Source organism: Labrus mixtus, chromosome 5, assembly GCF_963584025.1.
Source record: "Labrus mixtus chromosome 5, fLabMix1.1, whole genome shotgun sequence".
Classification (NCBI taxonomy): Eukaryota; Metazoa; Chordata; class Actinopteri; order Labriformes; family Labridae; genus Labrus; species Labrus mixtus.
Window position 1 is genome coordinate 5,223,396 of NC_083616.1, and position 26,570 is coordinate 5,249,965.

General features: G+C 39.7%; 2 protein-coding genes across 2 annotated transcripts; one reads left to right on the forward strand and one right to left on the reverse strand.

The window, feature by feature from the left end:
• The first annotated feature begins 16,118 nt into the window (after positions 1 to 16,118).
• On the forward strand, positions 16,119 to 18,962 carry LOC132973803 (tubulin beta-1 chain). The gene is made up of 4 exons (XM_061037415.1): positions 16,119 to 16,275; positions 17,064 to 17,172; positions 17,588 to 17,698; positions 17,782 to 18,962. The coding sequence occupies exons 1-4, from the start codon at positions 16,219 to 16,221 to the stop codon at positions 18,840 to 18,842; spliced, it is 1,338 nt and encodes a 445-aa protein (XP_060893398.1). The 5' UTR covers positions 16,119 to 16,218; the 3' UTR covers positions 18,843 to 18,962.
• A 512-nt stretch (positions 18,963 to 19,474) lies between these two features.
• On the reverse strand, positions 19,475 to 21,850 carry bcl2l16 (BCL2 like 16; the record flags this gene model as incomplete). Its single annotated transcript, XM_061037416.1, has 2 exons — positions 19,475 to 19,615; positions 21,407 to 21,850. Coding segments are annotated over 2 exons (573 nt in total), but the record flags the coding sequence as incomplete, so codon positions are not given.
• Positions 21,851 to 26,570: the final 4,720 nt, after the last annotated feature.

Here is a 26,570-nt window from a genome sequence, read left to right on the forward strand (position 1 = left end):
CGTCTGGACTCAGAGTGCTTTAAACGGAGGTTATGTTCATAATCCCTGAAAGGCCAAAAAAATTCAAATAATTATCAGAAAATTCAAATTTGTTGAATCTGAACTCGTTATATAGAACCTTATAAAAGAAAATCAGGAGAATATGAATGGAATAACACATTACATGTATGAGTTTTGTTGTGTATCACATTTGATATATCAGGTGTTTTTTTCTTCAACATGCTGATTCAAACACATTTTACTAAAAAATAAAAACATACACTGAACATTTTATCTGAACACTGGAAGTTCAAACCTTTGATAGAGACTCTCTCCTTTTCACTTTGAGCTTCAATGACTGTTGTTGTTGTTGTTGTTGTTTACATCTTGTGTTCTGTACATATTTGCTATCTCAAAATGTACTGTTTAGATCATTTCTAAATTGATCTGATTTTAGTAAAGATAAGTTGGGACAAGAAAATAATGAGCAAGTGACCCAAACAAACAAACAATTACTCGTCCATTTAACTGGGTTACAACAGATTGCATATAAAAAACACAATATAGGCCATAAACATCCCCGTCTCCACGCTAAATATAGCAAATGGTGCCATTCACAATAGAATAGAATTGACCTTTATTGTCATTGCTTAGTCTTTAGTTAGTTTACTTTAATGTGCAAAAGAGAAAACATTGATTTATGTAATACATTGTGCATAAAGTGCAAAAAACAATGATTGATCTAATCACCTTTAATACCAGATTTAGCAAATATGATATGCACATTTTCGTGTGAAAATATCCATGAAAACATCACGTTTGTGTCACTTTTTTTATTTCTCATGTGCTGTATAAAACAGGTTGTGTGCAGCTGTCTGTCCATGTATATGGATTATCCAGATGTGTTGTATTTTTTATACTTTTTTGGTGGGATTTTGGTGTAAAACTGAGATTCAGAAATTCAATCCATTATTTTATACTAACGAAAATCAACAATTAACCGTTATGTAAAAGTGTCTTTCTCTCCAGATGAAACAACTGAAGAACCTGTCCATGTGAATTTAGTTCCAAAGAGATCCACCAGGTGGCGACATAATGCATCAGAACCACAGACTGCATTAAAAGAACATGTTTATATCATTCAATGGTCAGAAGAGGTTTCCTCTCTGCATGATGCCAGTGTGAGAGATTATTTTTATACACGTATGATTTATTAATTATTTTAAGTATCATTATAATTTATTTCATTATCAACACTTCTTACCATAATCACTTCTTTTTCATGTTTATGTCTTCTTCAAATTTACTAACTGCAGTTAATGTGTTGACATTTTGACTGATTGATTAATGTATTGATTCATTGGTTGATACATTTGTCAATTACTGGATTGATTAATATATTAGTTGATAAATTGCCCGATTTGTTGATTGATTGATTGTTTAGGTTTGTTGCTGGTGACCAAGCGGCTTGTGCGGCGCAGACAGTAGTCCTGAAAGCGTGCGGCCTGGTTTCACACTTGGGGCTGCAGTAGCTCATTCTATACGGACAAACCTATAAAACCTGCTCAGACAGAGTTTCACTATTTTAAAACAAAATAAATATTTTCTTATAAACTTTATTCTTTTAGCCTGTATAAGCTTAGTGATACCAGTAGGGTCATACAGGTAATGTTGTCATTGTGATTGTCTTGGAGGTGTGTCTAACCTGTGATCTCGTTGCAGCACTAATTGGAATAACTCATCACACCTGGGTCTGGACCTGCTGAGAATACTTTAAAGCTCCTGCTGTCTCACACACACTCTCTCCCTGCTCAGACCTTCTCCACAGGTACACTGCATTTTGTTTGAGAATTTGGTATAATTGGAATTAAATAGAGTTGAACTAATTTGATCTAATCTGGTTAAATAATAATTGCTTGGATATTTAATATGGTCTAATCTGGGTTAATAAAGAATTACTTAGACTTTAAATTGGTGTTGTTTTCCATTTTTGTTGTGACTTCCTGAGCCGGGTCATGACATATGATGATTCATGTTAATGATTTACTAATATTTATTTAATTACATTTTCTTTTCTAATTGCAGAATACAGCTCTACCTAAAGTCAGTTTACAGATATAACAGAGGGTGACCAAGTTTCTCTGTACTTCAGTGGGAGACAGAAAAGCAATTTAACAAAGTTTTATTCATAGAAATTTATTTATTATTTGTAGTATTCTCAACTTTGTCTTGTGGAAGTCGGTAACATAATGATTAGAAGTTTGAATCTTTTCAGAGATTTGCTGTGTAATCCTGAATTCTTATTCCTATAACCTGCTGCTGCTCCTATAATACTGACAAACTGCAGCCCATCATCATCATCATCATCATCATCATCCTCACTGCCCTATACCAGTCTTTTTATCAAAGGCGTGTTTGGAGAGCAGGTAACCACACAGTTCACTTCTGTAAAGTTATGCAAACATGCAGCTTGTCAGGAGGACGATTACAGATACACATGAATGCTCTGTCTGATGGTATAATGTGCTTCTGTCCACATATGAAAAGCAGGACGATATGCTTGGAAGACAGTTACATCATCATCAAACAGGTCAAAAGCATTCTTGAAATATTTGCCTGACCTCCCATTCAACTCAGTGTTCAGTTGACACAGAGTGCCCCCTTGTGGCCGTCGGAAATATACCTTTCATTCATCTGCAGGCCCTGTAGACATGACAGAAACCAGAACTGTTCTTTCTTTGAGGTTAATCTTAATACATCTGTTGTTGCTGATTAAAGGATTGATATAATGAATCCAGTGTGTAGTTACCGGTACATGTAGTTTATTCTCTGTTGTGGATCTCAAGAGTTTTGAAAGAATATCTGATGGTAGGATCAAATCAAGATGTAATTTTATTTTCACAGAAAGAGGAAAATATCTCAGTGGCAATAGTATGAAATGTAGAAAACTTGAAATGAATGATAAAAGTCTCTAAAATGAAACGACTGACCAATGCATTTTCATTTGACATTTCGTTGCATTTTGCAGAATTGAAGTTGGCAGGCTTTTCAGCTGTACTGACTTACAATCATCTGCCTGTGGAGGACTAAGTTCAAGATGTAAACGGCATGACCAAGTAGTATGTCAAAATTGTGTGCATACTGCATGCAAACAAGGTGCTGTAAAAGCAGCAACAGTGCATGCAAGACAGAATTACTGCATGTCACTATCTGTAAATCGTTACTAACCAAATATTACCCTGGGAGCTCCTGAGCTCTCATGTCCGAGAAGTGGCGGTTCTAGACCACTTTTACTGAGGCTGGGGCCAGTTGTTTTGTCAAAGGGGCACATTCTACCGAGGACAAAAAGAGACAAAGATATTCATGCTTTAATGATGTTTAATGGCATCTTAACAAAAGATAGCGGACAACATAAAATACCATGAATGGTATTTGTTTCAGTGTTTCCATAACAGTATTTAATACTGCATTACATTCCTACTAGGGAAATATTAAACTTTTTTTTACAACTAGTTACAGTTACTTTGCAGATTAAGATTCACATAAATAATATACAGTACAAAAAAACATGTTCAGAGTTTACAAATTACAATATTGAAAATAATAAAATATCCGTGTTAGGATATTCTTTGCAGTGATCAATGAACAATGAACTAAGCTCTACTTTACTAGTGTCTCTAGAATTTCACATTAAAGCAACTGTATTCTGCGGTTTTTGTGATTTTTGGGAAACCGATCAACGAATAAATCAAGATTCAAAGCCTTTGCCCTTGTAGACTCAATACTTAATACACCCAGATTGCTCAATCTCTCATCCGTTATGGTGGACCTGAGGCAAGTTTTCACCAGTTTCAGCGTAGAAAAACTACGCTCACAAAAAGCAGTACTCACTGATGGCGACTGCAATTTTGCAGAGTCTGAAAAGCTCAAAAAACACTTCTTTATAGGGCTCAATGAACAGCACCAGCTCTACTGTACTAGAGGGTCTCTGCATTCCAGACTGTATTTTCCTTTCTAGAATTTGTCTGAATTGATGTAGTTCATTCCCCAAGTCATCAATGTTTGAATCATACAATCGAGCAAATGCAAATAGAGCTGTATCTTGCAGGAATGCATCACTTTTGGGGTTTAGAGCTTGGATGCTATTCATTAATTCACAGTTAGTCTTTGAAAACCTTCTGTCAAGCTCATTGAGCATGTTATCAATGACAGGGTAGAAAAAGGCTGTACGAAACCTGTCTTTATCTGGTTCTGATGCTCTCTGACCAACAGTACTCGGTACACAGTGTTCAATGAGTTTGTGGCAGCTGGCTGTGTTGGCTGCTGACCGTGGCTGTGTGTCTGTTGCAGTATCACATTGCTCAGAAATGTTCAACACATCATCCCACAAGTTATTAAAAAATGACTCCTGCCTAAAGTCATTCAATGTCTGAACCAAAGCTTCAACTAAATCAACAGCTTTTGAAATGTCAAGTGATGAACACTGTAGCATATCAGAGAGAAGTTTTGTTTCTCCAAACACTTTACGGAGTGTAACAAGATGCACAATGAATTCAAGATCTATCTGTGCCAGCAGACCTCGAGCCTCAACAGATCTTTCACCTTTGTGTTCTTGGGCTATCTCTTGCAGTACTCCCTTAAGGGCAGGCAATCTATCCATGATGTTACGTAGAGCTACAAATCCACATGCCCATCGAGTGTCACTCAATCGTGGTAGTTCTCTTGGTGCACCTTCATACATCTCTTTTTGTATAGTTAGCCATTTAGGATGGACATGTGAGCCAGATGTGAACACATATAGTTTTTCTAGTAAGGAGAAGAACTCCTCTGCCGCTGGGACAGCTTTGACTGTATCCACTAAAACTAAGTTTAGACAGTGGGCATTGCAATGGATGTAAAAGGCATATTTTGCTTGCTCTTTGATTCTAGCTTGGACCCCGGTATGCTTACCACTCATGACTGCAGCACTGTCATATGCTTGGCCTACAAGCTTGTTTTTGTATTCTAGACCATGAACATCCAAAATGTGGATTATTTTAGCTACTCGGCAGATTCAAAATGAAGAAAACTCTCCTTAATAGCTCCATTGAAATAGTACCTTAGTACTAGAGAAATCTGTTCTTTTTTTTTTTTTTTACATCTTTCGTTTCATCTGCCATGATGCTGAAGACTTCACTTTGTTTCACTTCTTCTGTAATTTCAGTTCGAACCATTTCTGCCAAACAATCCAGAACCTCATCCTGAATGATTTTGCTCGTGTACTTCGCATTATGAATGGAAGTTAGTCTTTTTTTAACAGTTTTGTCATGGTTACCAATTGTCTCTAGAATTGCCCTGAAGTTCCCTTTATTATCTGAGACTGCAGACTCATCATGTCCTCTTTGAGCAATGTTTTGTGTGGCAGTAAGTAGTAGCACTTCCCCTATGGTTTTTATGTATTCCTGATTTTCTGTAACCAGTCTGTTATGTTCCTTGTTTAGGACATTTGGCAGTGTTGAATTATTTGCTACAGATCTCTTTCTCCATGTAATCATTGAATGTTTATGCCTCTCAGACTTGGCATGGATTGCAAAATCCCCCCTCTCTGTAGGTTGCTTTCTTCCAGTTTTTGAATCTGGATGGTGAGTCAAAAACTGAGTCTGTGCTATTAGGGGGGCTAAAATGTCTACAGGCGTAACAACATGCAGAGTCTGATTGTTTGGAGTACTCAAGCCAGGGGTGTATGCTGTACCAGGAGGCCTTGACGCTCCTTCTCCTGTCCCCCGTCAAGGTCCGTGGAAACAAGGTCATGTTGGGCTGCATCGGTGGGTCTTCTTTACCCCTGCTGATATCTGTGGAGAAAGTCAAATCATATGGCACATAATTCACTAGCAATCAAGAAACACCAATTATAGGCTATCTATAATTATAAATCAATGACATGAAGGAGAATTTGACTTGATTTCTTCTCAATCATAAGACAACACACATTCTAAACTTCAATTCAATATCACACACCTGATGGTCCAGTGCTTGTGGATGCACCTGTACCCTCTTGTGTCTCACTCTCTGGACCTTCATCTGCGTCATCTTCCTTCTCTGTATCCTCACTGTCATCTGTCAAGTCCCCTAGCTTTCCCTCTCTGACTCTCTCCACTCCCTGTGCTCCCTCAACACCTGGATCATCTGTGTCTGTTTCTATGTCTGCCTCATCATTGTCTCTACTTTTGGGGATGAAATAGGACATAATGTCCTGGTTTCTCTTCATCTTGATAACCTCTATAAACAAAAACAACGGGGAGGAATGCACAACACTTAAGTAACCCAGAATAGTGAACTAACGTTACTGTTACAGACTTGGATGTACGTTGTGGCAGCCCATTTCTTTCCAACATCAGCTATCGCAAAACTTAACGTTACGCTACTTGCAACAAGTATTAATGCAAGCAAACTTTTAACTGTTCGGCCTGGTGTGGCTGCTAATGTACTAACTAGTCAACAACATTTCCTGACCAGTCTTACCTTGTAACAATTAAGCTACACGAATAAAAATGTTTTGCTCACCTTTCGTGTCAACATTATTGGTCCGTAGCATTAGACTCTTGATCGCTTGCTTCCAATAAGATTTGGCAGTGGCGGGTAACGTCGTCAGCGGATGCAGCGTCAGTGTACCGCTCTAAAGGGTCCGACGAGAATCTTGAGCCCACAGAATTAGAATGACTAGTTCCATTCATGGTTGTTGATTTGACGGGGATGACCATTCTTTTAATTTAAACTCTGTGGTTGAGCCACAATTGTTCGGCTTTTCGCTTTCGCATCAGCGCAATATCATCGAAATTAATTACTGTTTTATTAATATGCTCTTTGTTTGGAGGGGGGGTCCAAGCTCAGTGTTACAGGAGCACTGGCCCCTGTTGGCCCCTCCCCAGAACCGCCAGTGTGTCCGAGCCTGCTGCTATGGACCCCCCTTGTCCCTATCCTTCTTCCTGCATCTTATCCCATCGAAGGTCAAAGCCAGGTATCTTTATTGTTCTCACAGGGAAATTTGTTTGCAGCCAGAAACATACAAATACATAAACAACACTTAAGAATAATCCAACTAACATTAGGTGCATAAATACATTAAACATGAAAGCCCAGATGCTCCAGACGATAAAAGTGATAACAGTGAAAGTGCAGTGTGCAATGAGCAGGAAATTAAAATTGAACTATTTAAATTCGCAGTTGGATTTTAATTTCTGACCCTATCCCATTTTTCAAGCCCCGCACAGTTTCGGCAGAGGGCTGTTCATCATGAGCCTGGTTTTACCCAAGATTTCTGCCTCTTAAAAGGACGTTTTGCCACTGTAACTTTACTGATGAATAACCTTGAGACTTTGTAAAATAAAAAAGAGTAGGGTCTTCTATATATACAAATAAAGATTGATTGATTGATTGATTGATTGATTGATTGATTGATTGATTGATTGAAAATGCTTCAGATTAAGAATCAGATGTATGTATACAAATACAAGGAATCTAACCCCAGTTTTTTATGCTTCCAATAAAGTACACACAAGAAGATTTTCCAGGATAAAAAAACACTTCAGGTAAAAAACAATATTCAACTAAGATCATATACATAGTAAAAGTATTCATGTTCATATGCATCATAAGAACATGAAGCATTAACACTCCAAGACAGTATGAAAAAAATACAATAAAGCAACGTTGAGGAGTGCAAGGGTGATGCATAAAATGACATAACATTTACAAGTGTGCATAGGTCTGCATTTGATGCAGTTGTGAAGTTTACAATTTGTAAACAGGGTCCATTAAACAATAATATATAAAATGTGAATCTACATCAAATCTTCTGGCACAGTAGTTGTTTGTGTAACAGAGTTATTGCACATAAATTGTTCCTGACTCACGAGGACTGAGTGAATTAATCATCGTTGTTCTTTTGTCTGATGTTTTGGTGTGCATGCTCTCTATCGCCCCCTAGAGGGGAGGAGTTAGAGGAGTTTTGGTTTAAGGAGGGTCATGCCGTTATGTTAACTGGACCGGTATATTACTGCTTCGTTATAAATGAACTGCACTCTTCCTCTGGTTTGGTTGAGCCACAGCAAAGGTGATGACGTTGATGTTTTCACTGTTTATATGTTTTTTTAATCGATAAAATGTTGCTCTTCTTTTGATGAGACTTTAAAAGCTTCCTTACACTGACTGTACTGCAGAGACAGTGACTAAGCATGAATACATTTCCCACAAGCCCTGCTGCTTCCTGGTCCCTCCCCTTTTGGCATCCTAACATGATGGAATGGATTTTATTATCCTCCAGCTGCCTGCAGTGCGGTCATAAAGCCATTAAAGGAGGATGTCCTTTTTGCTGATATTTGAGCCTGGATATATGATGTATGAATGTTATCATGCAGTAAATGTGAGGTCATCATCTGTGTGATAAAGTACACAGATCCTTGAAGACACACAGTAAAGAGTGTCAGTATACCATTGGACAGTATAAGACCCTCCCCCGCTGCAGCCAGCTGCAGCAACACCCCACAATATGACTGTTGTTTGTGTGAGCAGATATTCTGTGCAGGGTGGGCAGATTCATTGTGGACTTCCCCTGGACCACGTTGACCATCATTCTGAGTGCATTGTGGGGCTGTGGCTCGGCATTGCCTGCTGGTGACTGTCTGACTGTATTAGCATCAAATGGACTTCCTGACTCAATCCTCTGGAGAGCAGCCAGACAGACACAGGACTCTTAAAGACACATGACGCACAGTAAAGGAAAGGGGAAAATCAATGTTGGAATGCTTTTTAAAACGCTTCAAATAGGATATATGTATCTGGCTAATGGCTCCATAGGCCAAATAATGAATTTATTCTTCCTCCACTTGAGGGATGTTACTTCAGAAATTGCATTAGGGAAAAGGGAAATGCAGTATAATTCAAAGTGTTCTTTTAGCTTTTTGATCTACCTTTACTCCCCTCAATCGACAACTCATGACAGAAATCTTGGTATGGACTCTGACCCACATTTTCCCAGCCACAGTAAAACAGCCTCTTACCATATTAAAAATATAGCTTTGAACTAAAGCTCTATGATTCTGTATAAATAAACTTGCCTTTCATGTTTGATTATTCACAGCCCATATTTAAGCAGCTAGCCCTGCTGTTTTGTTGCATTTCTGACTGATTATACCTCAGTATTAATATTTATATTAACATCAATATGATACAAAAATATAAAATTATAAATACAGTGATTTAACGTTATTTTAAACATGATGCAGTCCAATTTTTCACAAGGGACAGAGGTTGAGATGGTAGTCACTCTGCTAAGCTAGCTCTGCTAAGCTAGACATACTTAGCCGCAATTTGGTTGTATGCCTATTGTTTCCCTCTCCCTCGCTATCATTAACATTAAGTAGGGCCTAATATAGTAATTTAGAAACTCTAAATGATAAATAAACGTGTTGATTTCCCGGATTTGTTTTTTATTAGGCTACAGCCAAAAATAAATAGGCAACATTTTATTTTAGCTATTGAGGAAGTTAGCAGCTAGCTTATGCAGGCCTGTTGCTTTAGCTGTCAAACTGGTTGCCTCTGTATTTGGGAGAACGTGTTTTAAGAGCAAACAATAGTCTATAATTATCATAAAAAGCTGTAAATCCTATTTTAAGGGAGAATAGCCCAACATTTTAATGTCATAAGACTTGTTACTCAGTCACTGTGAGAATGAGGCCAACATCTAATTTCTACGCCAGCTAACAGCGCTTCTTGTGTAATAGACGTTTGAAGGACTTCCATTTGCTTCTCCATGCAGGTGAAGAGTTTTATCAAGTGATTATTTTAGCATGTGGGATACATTTCTTGTCATCTTTCGATCTCTGGAGTAAATGGTTGCAAGATGTTCAGCAATTTCCTCAAGGAAATCATTAGCTCGTCGCCTTCTGTAAGAATGTTGTTCCTAACCAGAACTCAAATCTAAGCAAGTGATTTTTGTCCAATTTCTGATGCCAAAAATGTCTCATTTACACCTTTTATAAACCACATATAACTTGACAAGTCCAGATAAACATCTGATCTCAAGATAAGCAGAACATAAGGCCTGAATTGCTTCTAACCAGTCAAAAAAAATCTGCCAATGGGGCAAGTCATTTTTGTATCTGGAATTTGTATTGACTAATTTAGAAAAATCATCTAATATTAATACTTACCAATTACAGTACAATTTTCTTGTCCCATTGTCAGATATTTTTACAATCAGTTCAGGCCTTATTAATTGCTCCTTATGAACCCCAAATACGATGTTTATCTGCGCCATACTGTGCATGCATGTGCTGAATATGGCTTACATGGAGTTATGAGACATTTTCAACCAGAAATTAGATGAACACACTTAAATTTGAGTTTTTGCAGTGTAAAGTTAACGTAGTCATGTCTTTAGTCTCACTCACAATCAAACGTGTTCACTCTGGCATGATATGTCTTTTTGTGTTATTAGGGTTAGATTCCTGACTTAACTCCATTAAGATGTTATTGTGTCTTTTTATATTAGTAGTGCATTATTTACACTGTGTTTCTTTGGTATTATTTTATTGTAAGTATAACTAAACGGTGTTTCATGTCAGGCATCAGTGGCCACCTAAACCACCCTCATCTAGCGTATTTGAAACATCTCTGTTTAAGTGTATTCATTGTGTTTCTTTCCCAGCTAACCTGTTGTATCTCACTGTGTCTTCAACAAAGCCAGCTCAGGGTGTAACCTGCAGGTCAAACAAACAGCATGCCTGACACAATATGATCATGTCTGATGTGGGTCTGTGGCCTGGAACTGTTGGGACTGGCTGAATGCTGGAGACTCAGTAACCTGATATGAGAGTGAATCAGTGTTTCTCTCTGCAGACGTACGTTACATGAGCCCAGCTGTTCCTGCCTAACACCTGTCCATTCCGATTAACCCACAATATCCACATTACAGGACCAGGCCCACAGTGGAAGACTACTCCCACAGTTAGCGAGTTATTGTTCTCAATATAATACAAGTTATAGCTGGGTTTTTGGCTCCCATGATCTCAATCATTTAGAGTAAGTTGGTCATATTTAGTCTGTGCTCTCTTATGTCTGTATCTGCCGTGTTCAATAAAACATGCTAAAAATGATCTGATTTTGTTGTATTTTTTCATGCAAATAGTACATTTCAATAAAGAGACACCTACAGTATGAAAGCTAAAGATTCTCCTGATTCTGCTCCATTGTTTGATTTCTTCTTGACCTTGGCAAACACCCTTTGCAAAAATATCAGTCTTTTATAGACTATATATATATATATATATATACAAGTAAGAGTCCATGCCTGCATATTTGTTATGCTATTTGTGCTATTCCTCAGAATCTGTACAACCATAGAGAAAAACGCACATCCAAACCAAAGAGGGCAGGTGCTGAGTCGAGCAAGAAGGCCTCTTAAAACAAAGGAAAAGACGGCTCGCACACTACAGGGCTCCAATATTCCTGATAATTTAATTCACCAGGGTAATGACATTTGTAGCAGAGCTGCTGTTCATCCCACTAAAGTAACATTGAACTGTGTCATCTTAAATTTGAGTATTATAGTACATACTTTATTGTCACCCAGGGTAAATTTGTTGTCACAGCTGTGGTCACAGTTGGTACACAGGTTTACATATATGATAACATAGCCAACAAGCTATTGTACTATTGTTGTTTCGGTACATGTGTTTTCATAGTATGCTCTTGTTGGTCTGCATTGAGCTGGCTCTCAATTTGTGAAACGACAGTGTGATGATAATTATTATAATCTTAAGATCTATGGAGACGTGCTGATAGCTCAAGCATAATGTTGCGGATATATGAGATTCTTTAAAACATTAAAAATAGACAATAACAAATGAATATCCAAGATTTGTAGAAAATATGGTGTACTTGATATGTTTACTTTGGTGCCTGTCACTCAAACTACAGAAACAAATACATCAATAAATCATACAAAGCCATGCAAGTTTCTTATTTTGTTCCCAAATCTTTGGATAGTATGTCTCAGAGGCATCGGTCTAACATAATGTTTTTCACTCACAGCATTGGCAAACAACAAAAGCAACAACACTTTTACAAGAAACAATATCCCACAAACAATGAGCACAATCTACAAATAAACCATCCTTACTTTCTTTAAAACTATAGACTTATTCCTTTTGAAATGATTAAATATTCAGTGATTTTGTTGGAGGCAACATCTTTTTATTTAATTCATTCCAAAGATGTTCTGCACCACATATTCTCTGTGTTATCTCTTTGTTAAAAAGAGAGTATTTCTGCAACAGTCTTCCTATGTGGTCGTATCTTATGATGTCATCTTGTTAAAGCATTACAGTCGCTGGGCAGGATGGATTTGGGTGTGGCTCTCCCAGCAGCATCTGTTTCCTCTCTGTTATATTGATCTGGCTGCTGGAGGCTGAGTGCTGAATGCTGCAGTATCCTGAGAGATGCTGAGTCATGAGGCAGCACTGTTTCTTTCTTCACAGAGACGCAGATGTATGCTACTGTTCTGTGAGCACACTGTGAGAAATGCTTTATTGTGATGTGTACTGTACACATACAAAAGCATTAAACAGCAACCCAGTGTGTGCTGAAAGGTTTTTTTTAATGCATCCCGCTCCAGCTGACCTGCTCAAGCTGTCACCACAAACCACTCAAAGCATCCTCCCAAAGAAAGACATCAATGAATAATTAATCAGTTACAGCACAAAGGAGGAGACTGAAGAGGAACAAAACTGACGGAGATCATAGAGCATCCAAAGTCCTGAGGCTGTCTGTAAGCAACACAATGGTTGTTGTTACTGCTTTTTATGCTCTTTATTCAAATCATTGAGAACAAATATGTGCAGAGCTCGTCCAGGACTTTAGAAAAACAGAGGTAAATGGCCCAAATTCCCTATAAATTTCAATCAGCAAGACTGAGAGTCTCATGGTATAGCCAAATGCTAATGTAGGCATGCTCAAAAAAACACCATCGCACCCCCATGGGCGTGGTTTTGCACACTCTCATGGCTGTCAGAGGAGACCACTGGAGAAACCTCAATACAACATTAACATGTCATCTTGCCTTAACCATAATTAGCAAAGTAGTCACAAAAAAAAATCTGCAAAGCATGATGTAATGCACGACTTCCAGGAGAAACAAGAGGGAGCACTGCAGGAGAGCAATGTTGAGCTACATGCTAAAGTCAGCATGCTAAAATGCCAACACCCACAATGAAGGGCAGGTTTTATATGAACCATCTTATTTAAGTTGATTTCATGGAAAAAATAATCTACTATTGCAGGTATTCTGTCATAAAGCAAACTGGAGATATTACTTCATAATCAATTTGAAAGTGAAATCTACTGAGGGTGATATATTTGTGTAAAGAATATCAATGTTCTGATAGTTAATTGAAAAAAATTAAATGCCAGCCTAGTATTGCTCTGGTGGAAAATGTAAAAGAAAAAGAAAAGACTAAATAATTCAAATGTAATCCTCTGTGACCAGAAACATTACCTGTAAGACCAATTATTGGCTGCTAGACAGTAGCCAATGTTAGCATTAAACCAATCCCATCTTTACATAACTGTTAACAAGGAGTCCACTACCCCTCACCACTTTGTTCATTATACTGTCCTACCAGGAATAAACAATAGGATTTAACATAATTGAATAACCTTGCAAAACCTTAGACTGACCTCAGCTCCATCAGACACCTTTTGGATGAGCAGTCGGATGTGAATAAGACAACTTTATTCACATAAATTATCATTGAGTTTAAATTAAAAATATAACAGATTTATCCTGGTCTGCTTATATCCTCTTTATGAATGCTGTACAGTTTTGGGATCTGTCTTTGATGTAGATGTTTTATAAGATTACATTTTTTCCCTGGTGTTGTATTTGAAAGATGATTGTTATGGACGTGTTTCACCTGACATTTTGAATGTTAGACAGAACCTCAGTTCATGCCTAACAGCCCATTGGTGTGTAAATATGGGTGTGGCCCCCATTTTTCAAAAATGATCCCCTGAAGAAAGCCTCTATAGTCGAAACATTTTGAGGCATTTGAGCAAGTGTGTGGGCATATCTCCTTCTTGTATCGCCCTGCACCTACAGTATGTGATGTATGTATAACTAGCCCTTTGAATGGAGTGAGATTTTCACATTTAAATATGTGTAATATTTGGATGTGTATACACTAACAATGCTGGCCATGTTGTATATATCAGGATGAGAAAACTAAATTGACTAAATATGTAGGCTATAATGCATATTAAATGTAATTCAGTCAACTTTATTAAGTACAGAGAAGAGCTCCAATACAAACAAAAAATATCCAAATCAAATGCTTGAGCAGCTGAAATACCTTAGAGAAATGGACCAGCTGAGAGGCATCTGTAGAGGATTTGTTTTTAGCAATTGTTAGAGCTGGCACTGCATGTTTGTCCCCAATCAACTTCTGCAGACTTTCTGAAAAATAGCCGCACGTTCTCTTGTAACAAACCAAAAAATAATGAGCCTCAAAGACTGTTTCATTATATTCGTCCATATCATCCGCCATGCAGAGAATGGGATTTGCAGCATTCATCAATCACATAGCCTATATACCCTCCAAGACCCTGAGGAGTAACAGCTGCAATCTGAGCAAGTTTGCTTTGCATGTTAACTTACACATTTCTTCAAAAAATTAAGCATCCAAAAACAAAAGGAACCACTGTTAAGAAAGATGTAGCATGATTATCCTGACTCATCTCGTCTCTCTGTGACAAAGCTCTGACATGGAGCGAAAAAAAGGAGGCCTTTGTGTGTCAGATTACAATACACACACACAGAGGAGACTATGAGCATGACCTACATACTGTACAATATGATAAGCATAGCCATGATGTACCAGAACCAGGCTAAGTGAATACAATTGCATTACTATATTCAGATTTGATGAGACTATTGCTGTTTATGCACCCCTGGAAAGCCTTGGTGCGTGTGTGCTAAAGGACTAATCTACATAGAAATGTATGGTATGTAAAGATACTGTTCTAAAGGCTGTTATATCCATGGAAAGAAATGTTAAGCCCTGTACAAGTAGCCTAAACATACCGGTAAGTCTAATCGTCATGGCGACAAGAACCTGGGAGGGATGCCCCTGCCCCCCTCCAAGTGTCTGGAGACATGATGGCAACTGGCAACACAGACGCAGGAGTGCTGGCATTACAGCCACACACTCGCCTGGCATTCAGATTAACTATTAATAAGCCCATCCGCCCTCATTCCCCAAGTTTACATTTTACAATACAGGACAGACTAATATATCAGGCCTAATACCTAATACCTAAATCTTTATTGTTTAGCAAACAGTATCAGGCCAAGGTCTTCTGTACACTGTGTTTAAACCCTTAAATCTTAATGTTCCTCAATATGGTGTAGGCCTATGCTTTCTGAGCTGTCATGCTTATGCCTATTCACTGAAACTCTTTTATGATATTATGCTTTTGCCTACTGGTTTCAATTTTGCCCCTTCAAGGCAAACAATGCAGGTTTTCATTCAATAGGCTGCATAGCAAATAACTACAAACCGAACAGGAAAGGGGGACACTAATAAGTTAAAATTGCCGCAGTTTAGCTGAGCTGTACTGAAAAGCATTTTTTCCAAAGAGGAACAGAAATCTGTGCTTTGCAGCCACATCACAATCATGAGCAGCTTCCGCTCCTTGTCCAGTTTCTGCCAAACTGGTTCATTGTGTACCGTTACCAAGCCACGTGGACCGTGGATAACTGTTATTAACATTGACTCGACGTTTTATAACTACATACAGTCAACATAGTTTATTAAGATTAGCTGATAAATGAGTTTCATTTTCTTTTTACACGCTTGCATGCGGCTGTGAAATTAATTAAATCTGTTGTCGGTGTCGCATTTCTTTTCCGCCATCATGAGGGAAGTAGGCCAACGTCGACAGATTAGACGGCAGTCATACGTTTGACACGAATGTGATTGACAGACACACTGGACCAATAGTGGAGAAGACAGGGACGAGTCCATTGGTCTAAATCTGTTCGTGTACATCAAGCGTAAAGAAATGAGCGAACCAACGTTCGAGTTGAGGGGTAGAGGGCGGGGCTCAGTCGTAGTATAAAACAGATGGTTGCGCCTTGGAGCACGCATACAGACACGTTAAGTCATTCATCGAAGGAGCCAGGCTACCTCCAGAAAAAACAAAATGAGGGAAATTGTGCATCTCCAGGCCGGTCAGTGCGGAAACCAGATTGGTGCCAAGGTTAGTACAGCTTTTTATGTTTTTTGTGTGGTTGAAATCGATGTATTTTAGAGAAGAAACGCCGCGTCCTGTGTGCTGGTGGGCCGCTGCTTTGTGTCGGTGAAGCCACACCCTGTGAACACTGCTGTGTCCTACATATGAAAATGTTACTTTAACGTGGAATACAAACATAAAACCTCAAGAGCTGCCCTTATGGGTTGAGATGCGTCGAATTGTAACGAATATTAATCTATTTTTACTTAATTTATAAATCAGATAAATTGTGTTATTCATGATTTTTGTACGCCGGTTGTTTGAATAACTCAACCGTAAGATATCACTTAAACACCGTTGAGTAGTTAAAATCATTATTTTATATCATTAACGACGTGATCCGTCCCGCAATGCGAAATAGAGGAAGTGAGTGTTTTGGCCCGTCTTGACCTGTAACGTTATGAATGAAATAGAAATATTAAATAAATTAATAAACATAAATGTCCGCAGAACCATCCGTTGTCTTGGTAACGGTCACCGGCTCTTGTTGGCGGTTAGTGACGTAGCTTGGAATGTTCGAATTCATAACCAGCCAATCGGCGATGAGGCCGCGCGCGCGTTCTGCTGAACGGCGGGAAGTTGTAGTTGAACAATTATCTAATCAACCTCTATAGACCTGCTACGTCAGCTTTAAAATGAAAGAAATAAGATACATAATGACCTGCAGCCACTTGAACATTACTGCCTACTCATTCCCCTGTCACTTGTTTGTTTTATCAGCCAACAATGTCTCAATGAATTTTATTATATTACAGTTTTGGGAGGTGATCAGTGATGAGCACGGCATTGACCCAACTGGCACATACCACGGTGACAGTGACCTGCAGCTTGACAGGATCAATGTCTACTACAATGAAGCCACAGGTAAGGTCGAATTAGATACTTTATTGATCCCACCGGAAATTCAAAGCATCCAGTAGCAGGTTACAAAGACCTACATGACATGAAACATTTGTTACAAATGAAACCACAAAACCTACGCCCCCCCTCCCATACATGCATATTAATCTGAAAAAAATATTTAAAGAATACTCCTAGATGAATCAAACTGCAATTAAAAATAGACTTATACAAGAAATGTACATAACCCGTGCAGGGATAAAAACATGTGTAATTTAAACAAGAACCTATAAATGGTTGAGGAAAAAAATCTAATTGGACCTGAAGATGAAGAAAAAAGTGTTGACCTTCTGAAGTTGTGAATTGGATGTTCTAATAGGCATAAATATTATGGCTTTTTTTGTGAACATTACCCTCACTTCCTATATGCTTCTTGAAGGTGGTAAATATGTTCCCCGTGCTGTGCTGGTGGATCTGGAGCCAGGAACCATGGACTCTGTGAGATCCGGACCCTTCGGCCAGGTCTTCAGGCCAGACAACTTTGTTTTCGGTAATTGTTAATTTGTCCTTACGTTCCTAGCTACTTATTTTGCGTTTAAGTACTGTTAAGCTTAATTCCCTTTTTTCTTCTAGGCCAGAGTGGTGCTGGCAACAACTGGGCCAAAGGTCACTACACAGAGGGCGCAGAGCTGGTGGACTCCGTCCTGGATGTAGTGAGGAAGGAGGCAGAGAGCTGTGACTGCCTGCAGGGCTTCCAGCTCACACACTCTCTTGGTGGTGGTACTGGCTCTGGGATGGGCACACTGCTCATCAGCAAAATCCGTGAAGAGTACCCCGACCGTATTATGAACACCTTCAGCGTGGTGCCCTCACCCAAAGTATCAGACACAGTCGTTGAGCCCTACAACGCCACACTGTCAGTCCACCAGCTTGTAGAAAACACAGACGAAACCTACTGTATTGACAACGAGGCTCTGTATGACATCTGTTTCCGCACCCTTAAACTTACAACCCCATCATATGGTGACCTCAACCACCTCGTCTCTGCCACCATGAGCGGCGTTACCACCTGCCTCAGGTTCCCCGGACAGCTCAATGCTGACCTGAGGAAGCTGGCTGTAAACATGGTGCCATTCCCTCGTCTGCACTTCTTCATGCCAGGCTTCGCTCCCCTCACAAGCCGAGGCAGCCAGCAGTACAGGTCCCTCACTGTACCAGAGCTCACCCAGCAGATGTTCGACGCAAAGAACATGATGGCTGCCTGCGACCCACGTCACGGCCGCTACCTGACAGTGGCTGCTATCTTCCGTGGCCGCATGTCCATGAAGGAGGTGGACGAACAGATGCTGAATGTGCAGAACAAAAACAGCAGCTACTTCGTTGAATGGATCCCCAACAACGTGAAGACCGCTGTCTGTGACATTCCTCCCCGTGGCCTCAAGATGGCTGCCACATTCATCGGCAACAGCACAGCCATCCAGGAGCTGTTCAAGCGCATCTCTGAGCAGTTCACAGCTATGTTCAGGCGCAAAGCTTTCCTCCATTGGTACACCGGAGAGGGTATGGATGAGATGGAGTTCACCGAAGCTGAGAGCAACATGAACGACCTGGTGTCTGAGTACCAGCAGTACCAGGACGCCACCGCCGAGGAGGAGGGAGAGTTTGAGGAGGAAGGCGAGGAGGACCTTGCCTAAACCTTAAATTGTCCAAAGCTTTGCTGTCAAATCTGCCATGAAAACGTAACGTTCCAACCAAGTCTTTTCCAGTTTTCAGTGTTCTGTCTGCTGTTCATGTGAATAAAAGTTTCTTCTGCATTTTTGAAGTCTTACTGTGTTTAATAGTATTCACAGGCTACCTTCAAATTAATGAGATGTATTTATTAGAGTAGAGGCTCTACACTGTAGATAAAGTGTAGTTGCATGGCTGGTGTTTTGCCAGAAATACAGAAGTAAACAATCATTTAACTCTGTTATGTGACTTATCTGAAAAGTAGTGAAATCATGATGGAGATTCTGGCTATGAATGTTGTACATTCAATGTTTTGTTGTTTTTATTCATTGTAGATAAAGGTGCTGCAAAAATTTAGACAAAGAGCACATGTATACACAGATTACACTAAACTGCACAAATATTACTGTACATTAATGTTGATTAAATTACAAGCTGAAAGGAAAGTGTTCATATATCACATGCAGTGTTTGGTGTTTGAATTCTACTGATAGTTTCTAGGTAACATACTGATAACAAAATGATGCATCTTAAACCACCTGCAGACATTTCCATACTGTCGCTCAGTCTCTGACAGTTCCTGGTTGTGGTCGGTAGATGGCAGTGTTGGCTAAACCACTCTCTTCCAAACGCAGTAGGTGAGGATGCTCACAGCCAAGGCCAGCAGAGTCCAACAGCACACCTTCTTCACCTGGCTCTCCAAGCCCTGCTTCGCTCCAAAGCGGGACACAAAGCCACTCTGTCAACAACAAACAAGTAGATTGAACTCTCAATGAACACAGACATGTACTGTAATCATTCAGAGTTCTAAGGAACACATTTTAACTTGAATTCTTACTTTAAATCAGAAAGATTGTTGATACAACTCAGATTAAAAAGTCTTAAGAAACCTGTATTTTACAGTTATGATTTTACCCAATTAGTTTGTAGATCTCTAAACACAATTAGGACAGCTGTTCGTGTTGTTACTGAATATACTAAACACTTAATAAAATAATCTGAATGTTCTCTTCATGTACAATAGCTCTTGCAGCAGCAGCTCAACAGATATGACTGATTAACATTTTTATCAAAAATAAATCATTGTGGGAAAAAGCAGATTCAAGTTACATGAAAAAAACATGCAGACATTCTCTGGGGCGCCATTAAACCTTCTGGTCTCTAAAGCTAAAGCTAATGTTCCTGAATGTACCTATACACAACATCCTTGCCTTTTGGGTTATACTTTTTTTACAAAGGTTTATTTCTTTATGTCTTTATTTGAGAGACAGGGGCAGTGGGAGATCGAGTAAGAAATCAGGGCGAGAGAGTGGGGAACAACACGCCGCAGGTCGGATTCAAGCCTGGGCCATCGCTTGGAGGACTCTACATGGGGTGTGTGTATGAACCACTGTGCACCGCGCCCCTCTTTTGGTTATTCATAGACCTCTACTCTTCTTTATGAGACAGTAAGCTTGTGTTTTTGTTTTACACCTTATAACAACAGACCATTTTCTCTGTACATGAGAATCATTTTACTCCCAATCTCAAAAAAATCCCAGTGTAGCCTATTTTGAAAAATGAATGACAGACGATTAAAAAAATAAAATTAAACTCATTGGCCCAGGGATGACAATGAAAAGTATCCCAAATAAATATATTTATAGTAAGCCTCTGATCAGACATCTTCTCAAGCCTATTCCTATGCCGGAGTATTTTGAAATGTGTGTCTGAGGTTAGATGTGGAGTGTGCACTCAATGAACAACTTTGGTTTGAAGCCAAAAATAAGCTTTTTGTTTTGTCGAGTAATGTAGGTAGGTAGGTTGCTTTTCTCAGAGTTTAGAAAAGGATATCTGAGACATTGAAAAACTGTAGTGTGCAGTCTTCAGGTTTCACGGCTCAGATTATTTCAGATGCTCTAAAGGCCTGGAGATACCAGTAAGCCATGTCATCATTTCTGAACTGATTTTTTTTAATTGTATTATTTAAAAATATATAAAATGAGTCTAATGCAGCCATCTACCCGATCTTTAATGGGACCCAATGTCTCATCAAGTGAATAAGTGACATGATTATTCTATGTAGGATGTAGTGGTACATAGTAGGTCTGAACATTCAGCCTGTGCTGCTTTGATTGAAAAAGGTGTTAAAATAGCCTCTTATATGTCACCAATGTTTATGAAAGTGCACTGCAGTATAGGTTCTCACCTTGTTTGACAAACTGCATTTCAAACTTGAGCTTATTTACTTTCTTAGTGTTATTTCTTTATTCCTTTAAGATCTTATTTGTCATCATATTTTCATATTGAATCTTCTCTTCTGATTGTTGTGGTTGTTTCAGTGAATTTAAAATAGTCTATTTTAGTCTCTCCTTTTCCCTTTGTCGTGATGCTTTTGATGCTGAAATGTGCTCTATAAATAAACTTCACTTGCAGCATGTCGCAGGGATTTGAGTGAGTTTTATACAAATGAAAGTGGTTTTGTATTAAATGGAGAATCAGGTTGTGTGATCTCCTCTGTAGATGTAGATATTCCCTCATGAACACTCACCCATCCTCCCTTCTCCCGTATGTCAGGGCAGATGACCCTCTCCACATACGCCCCTATGCTCTCCTTCAGCTGAGGCAGGACCCCCAGCATGCCCCTCTCGTGGCAGTGCAGAGCCATCTGTCCGGCCAGCACATACACAGACAGCACCGCGCTCCAGGCCAGCTCCCTATTGCGCCCCCTAGGGACCGGAGGGAAGAAGTGCTCATCCAGGATGCCTGTGAGCATGGAGCAGGCCGAGTTCTCGGTCACGTCCTGGAAGATACGAGGCCAGCGACGGAAGAAGATGGGGAAGCGGTTGAGGAGCTCGTCCCCGGCGTGGCGCAGGGCGGCGGTGCAGGCTGTCGGGGCAGGACCCATCGTGCCATCTGCCCCCCCTGTGGTCACGTAGTCTATATAGTCATGGACCATCAGGAAAGCCTCTCTCACCACTGGGTCAGGACTGTTCAGGCCCAGTCTGGCTTCTGGCTCCTCCAACTGGCACATGGACGCCTCCAAATGCGACTTCTCCAAGCTGTAGTCTCAGTCAGCCACAGAGCATGGGAGCATTTCCAAGCAGAAAAGCCATTCCCTAAGTCACACCAGGCTGTCATGGGGGAGTGAGGGATGTAGTATATGAAGAAAAAAAAAGAAATTACCAAAAAAGAGAAGAGTGGTATTAACATGCAGCAAATAAAGAATTTACAACTCACCTTCTGTCCAAATACAAACTCAAGAGAACACAGATAAACAAACAGTAGGCAGGTGAAAGAGAGTCGGGGTCCCAGGGAGTGTGACTTGTTGCAGTCGGACTTAGTCACCCACTACCCCCAACAGCTAAATATAGAGCCCTTGTTGCAAACTGATCTCCTACCTCACATGCAAAGTCGTGTCCGTACTGAAACATATCCCCATTCCAACACAGGAGGAGTCAGGGCTAAAAAAATACTACAGAGGACCTGCAGCACTGTAACAACAGCAAACAAAGATCATGCATTACATATGCATGGGTTAGATACTACAGTTAGGATTTTCACATCATGAATTTATTTCTGTTGAAAAATTGTCTAAAAAGTTTACCGGTAATTGTTGAATTTTTAAATGAACCTTTGTACCACATTGATTGACAATTCATGTTTACAGTATTTTTTCGACAGGACTTGCTATAGTGAAAAGTTTTGTGCTCTAAAACACATGGGGGGACATTTTTTTCGTTCTTTGTACCAGGCTATAAAAATGTTAATTTCTGTTGTAAAAACTGGCTTTTTTTGAATATGGTGTGTATGTGACTTCCTGTGCTTCTGCAGCCAGCCTCTAGTGGACACTTGACGAACTGCAGGATTTTTCACTTCCACATCGGCTTCATTTTTCAACAGAGGATGTTGCCGCTTGATCATGTTACTGTGGTATGTGCGGCTCTGTCTCCGATCCCCTGCAGTGTGTGGGTGTGCTTCTGTGAGAGTGTGTGTCTGTGTCTGTGGGTGTCATTCAGGTGCTGATGCAGGTGCTGCGTTTGATTGATCAGTTCAACCGAATTTGCTGCTTCCTGATTGGATCAAGCCTGACATCACAGCTTGTAAATCTCAGATGCTGCAGCCTGCTCTGTCCGTCACCTCACTAAGTTACATTCTTATAGAGTTATTCTGTTAGTTTGTAAATAACCTTTGCAAACAGATGAATCGTAAAACTGAACACTCTTTTTGGCTCCTGTTTATTTTTAAGGAGCTCATGTAAGATAATGTCTTTTGTTGGATGTTTTGTTGTCAGGAAGGAATGATTAGGGATTGATTAGATAACTTTTTGTTTGTTTACTCAACTCTGAAGCTTATAATACTGAATTGGACTTGTGCTGCTGAATTATGGGAGAGGGAAGAGTGGGGGTCACTCATCATGTTGTGTCTTTAGGATCACCTGGGGACATAACGGCACACGCACAAACAAATTACCAGCACTTAAAAGGGATTGTGACAACTATTTAAAATAAACTCAAACATGGGCAATAAACAAACCAGTCATAATCTTTAATCATAATATCGGTCTCCTCATCTGATGCTCCTGTCTGTTATTTGTAATTTAAGATATTTGTTTTGTTTGTAAAAGTGTTTGACTTTTATTTTGAGTGCTGTCTTGTAGGCTGTCCTGAAGTTGTACATTCATTTTATAGTATACAGTACAGTATAGTACCTGCCCAGTGTTTCCGAGTGCATACATAATAATAATAATAATAATAATAGAATGTACATAAGATCGGGGTATTAGTTTTGTTTATTCAAATATAACATAAATAAATATCCAAAATAATACTTAAAATAAATAATAAATCCAAATAATAGCATAACATGTTTCCCCTTTGGTATCTTACCTTTGACTGTGACAGCCTGACAGAAAGCCAGTTGTGTCGTACTTTCAAATTATATACAGAGTGCTCATTTGACTGTTCCACAGCCTACTTGTTGCAAAGTTTGCAAGATGTGTTTGAGCATTTTATTTTACGGGGCTTTATGAAAAAATATTCCAATGACCTATTACATGGGAAGGCCTCAGGATGGGGTCCGTTTATAGAGATCCTCAGGCAGGCAGCCAGGTGTTCTCCTTGAAGCTGGTTTCAGGTCTGATTTTGACCTGAGGATAAAGCAAAGAAAATACCACAAACTGCACTAATATAAAGAAAATGCATGATTATTTGTTGTCCTGTTCAAGGTCATGCTCTTACCCTGTTCACCGTTGAGAAATCACGTTGTAATTGACACAGGAAACGGGAAAAACAAGTGCAATGCCTGCAAGGAGGCTCAGGCAGGGGTAGAGGTTGGTCCACTCATCAAACTCGCTTGCCATCAGACTCATGATCTCCTGGTTATTGTTCTTGAAACAACATTTGGTTTACCATGGCATTAGTGTATGTGTGTGTATTGTGAACTGTAGTTGATTGTAGTCAGAATCCCTAGCAAGGACATGATTTTTGAACGAGGACCACCCCTGCAGGACCTCATTCTCATGTTGAAGGCAAAATTTCCTAACAAGAGTCCGCAGATGAGAGATGTTGATTGTATCATCTTGTAGAGTGGTTGACTGCGGTGCGGGTCCCAAGATACTGAAGGCCCCAAGAATGTCCAGATCATGAAACCTCCTCTCCAGGTGTTTTTCCAGGCCAGTTATGTAAGGAGTGGATGACCTGCAATGAATAAATCAACATCTTTTCAGAAAGAGCTTACACCCACCGTTACCTCCGTCATTAAGGGCCAGGCCATAGTCTGTTCAGGACAGAATGATTAGTTATGAATAGACAGAAGATAACTACAATGGTATCAAATAACTATTACCTTTATTTTCAGATCACTGACACCCAGGGTAGCCGATGCTGCCCCGAGTGTTGCAGTACGATTTGCACTGTTTCTGAAAAAGAACAAGCATGGGATACAACAGACAAAACAACCTCACATAGGCATTAAATATTTACCTGTCATAACGGCTGCCCCATCAGTGTTGGGAGGCCCTTCCTCAAGATTACATCCTTGATCCTAATAGATCAAGGACATCGTCAATAGAGACGAGGTCCAGGAATTGATTGAACACATGTCCCTCTTTATCCAGGTATCTGAGGCTTGAGAGAAAGCATAGGCAAGTATTTAGTAGTAACAGTTCATAAGGACAAAGGAAGTATGCGATTCTAAAATCAGACAAAATAAATGGTCCCATACCAGACATGCTAATGAAGCAGTCTGGACATAGAGACACCAGTGCTCTCATCGACTTCCAGGCTACATGCTTGTGATGATTTGATCTCAGTGAGAATCGGCTCCTCGATGACTCCTGCTAAGATCTCAAGCATTCCGTCAATGATACAATGAGATCTATAATTATTCCTCTGGTCAATCTGACGTTGAGAAAAGTAAAATATAAAATACTTAAAAAATGTATTCATTAATGTTAAGATTGAATTAAATTTGAAATAATGGCTAGGGGACCTTTACCTTTAATCTCTTGAAATAGTTACATCCTAGAAGCTCAGCCAGGCTCAAAAGCTTTGGGTCGTTTGTGTGGGGGGCCAGTTCCTTTTTTAATGAGCCAGTAAAGGCCATTGAACCCACCAATGATTGCCTCATGCTCTAAAACAACAGTTGGCTCAAAGGAATCCATCATTGAGATGCCTGTAAATGACAAAGTTATTAGAAAATGATTTGAATATACTGAAGTTATTACAAAACGTCTGTTGAAATCAGAACCCACCAGATGAAACAAGAGGCCTGACATCTGATGCTCTCCTGGTGGTGCTTCAGTGACGTGCCGTTCCAAGTAATCTTTTCTGTATATAGTCGCTCCGACCTCAAGAAAAGCTCTCTTTGCCCTGCCTTTCTTATTTGCAGGCATGTGGTGGAGATAAAAATGTAATTTACCATGCTGTGTGTGGTACAGCTAAGTCTTAAATTGAGGCATTCTCAGCCACTCTGGATCAGTGCCTCTGTGCTTGCTGCCGGCTGATGTCCTGTCTACAAAGCACAGAAGAATAGAAATGAGGCCTATTTCTAAGAAAATGTGCTTTTCTGACCTGACCTGCTTCTGCATCTGTGTTTGCTATCAACCTCACATGTTGGCTGTTGTCCTCCTCTCCTATTTCTCTCTCTCCATTACCCACATTATATCCCATCCTGACTCTCCCTAGCAGTGCTTTTAGCTCTCACAGCAATAATGGTTGAAGCCTGGAAATATTCTAAACAAATAAATTGGATTGCTTCTCACACTGGTCGGACTGTTCAACTTTCCCACATGTGTTTTTAAAAAAAGTTATATACCTCTTATACCTCTGGTCCAGACTGTCTTTGCGCCTCCTCAGTACGCGCCCTTTTGAGTTTGGGGAAAAACTTTTCAATGTTCATCTAGATTGAGGGAACATATCAGCGTCAGATTTAAAAAAGTAACATTAACGTGATCCTTGCACGAGCATGCAGTCGATATGTAACCATAGTATGTAACCCCTCAATTCTGGTTCTGTCTCAGCAGACTGTAAAGATCCTGTGACAACTTCTCTCAGGTTCATAGCATTTATTTATCAGTACACAGCTGTCACTCAGGCAAACACAAAATGATGATTGGTGATGATGGTAAAACATACAGCACAGGTCCAGCCCCGTTATTGAGATCGTCAGCCATCAAAGGGAGCACAATACTTTTACAATCTGATCGTTTAGTT

Coding starts and splice junctions, on each gene's coding strand:
- LOC132973803 (XM_061037415.1), top strand. CDS start 16,219: ATGAGGGAAATTGTGCATCTCCAGGCCGGTCAGTGCGGAAACCAGATT. Junction 16,276..17,063: donor GAAACCAGATTGGTGCCAAG/GTTAGTACAGCT, acceptor ATTATATTACAG/TTTTGGGAGGTGATCAGTGA. Junction 17,699..17,781: donor GCCAGACAACTTTGTTTTCG/GTAATTGTTAAT, acceptor TTTTTCTTCTAG/GCCAGAGTGGTGCTGGCAAC.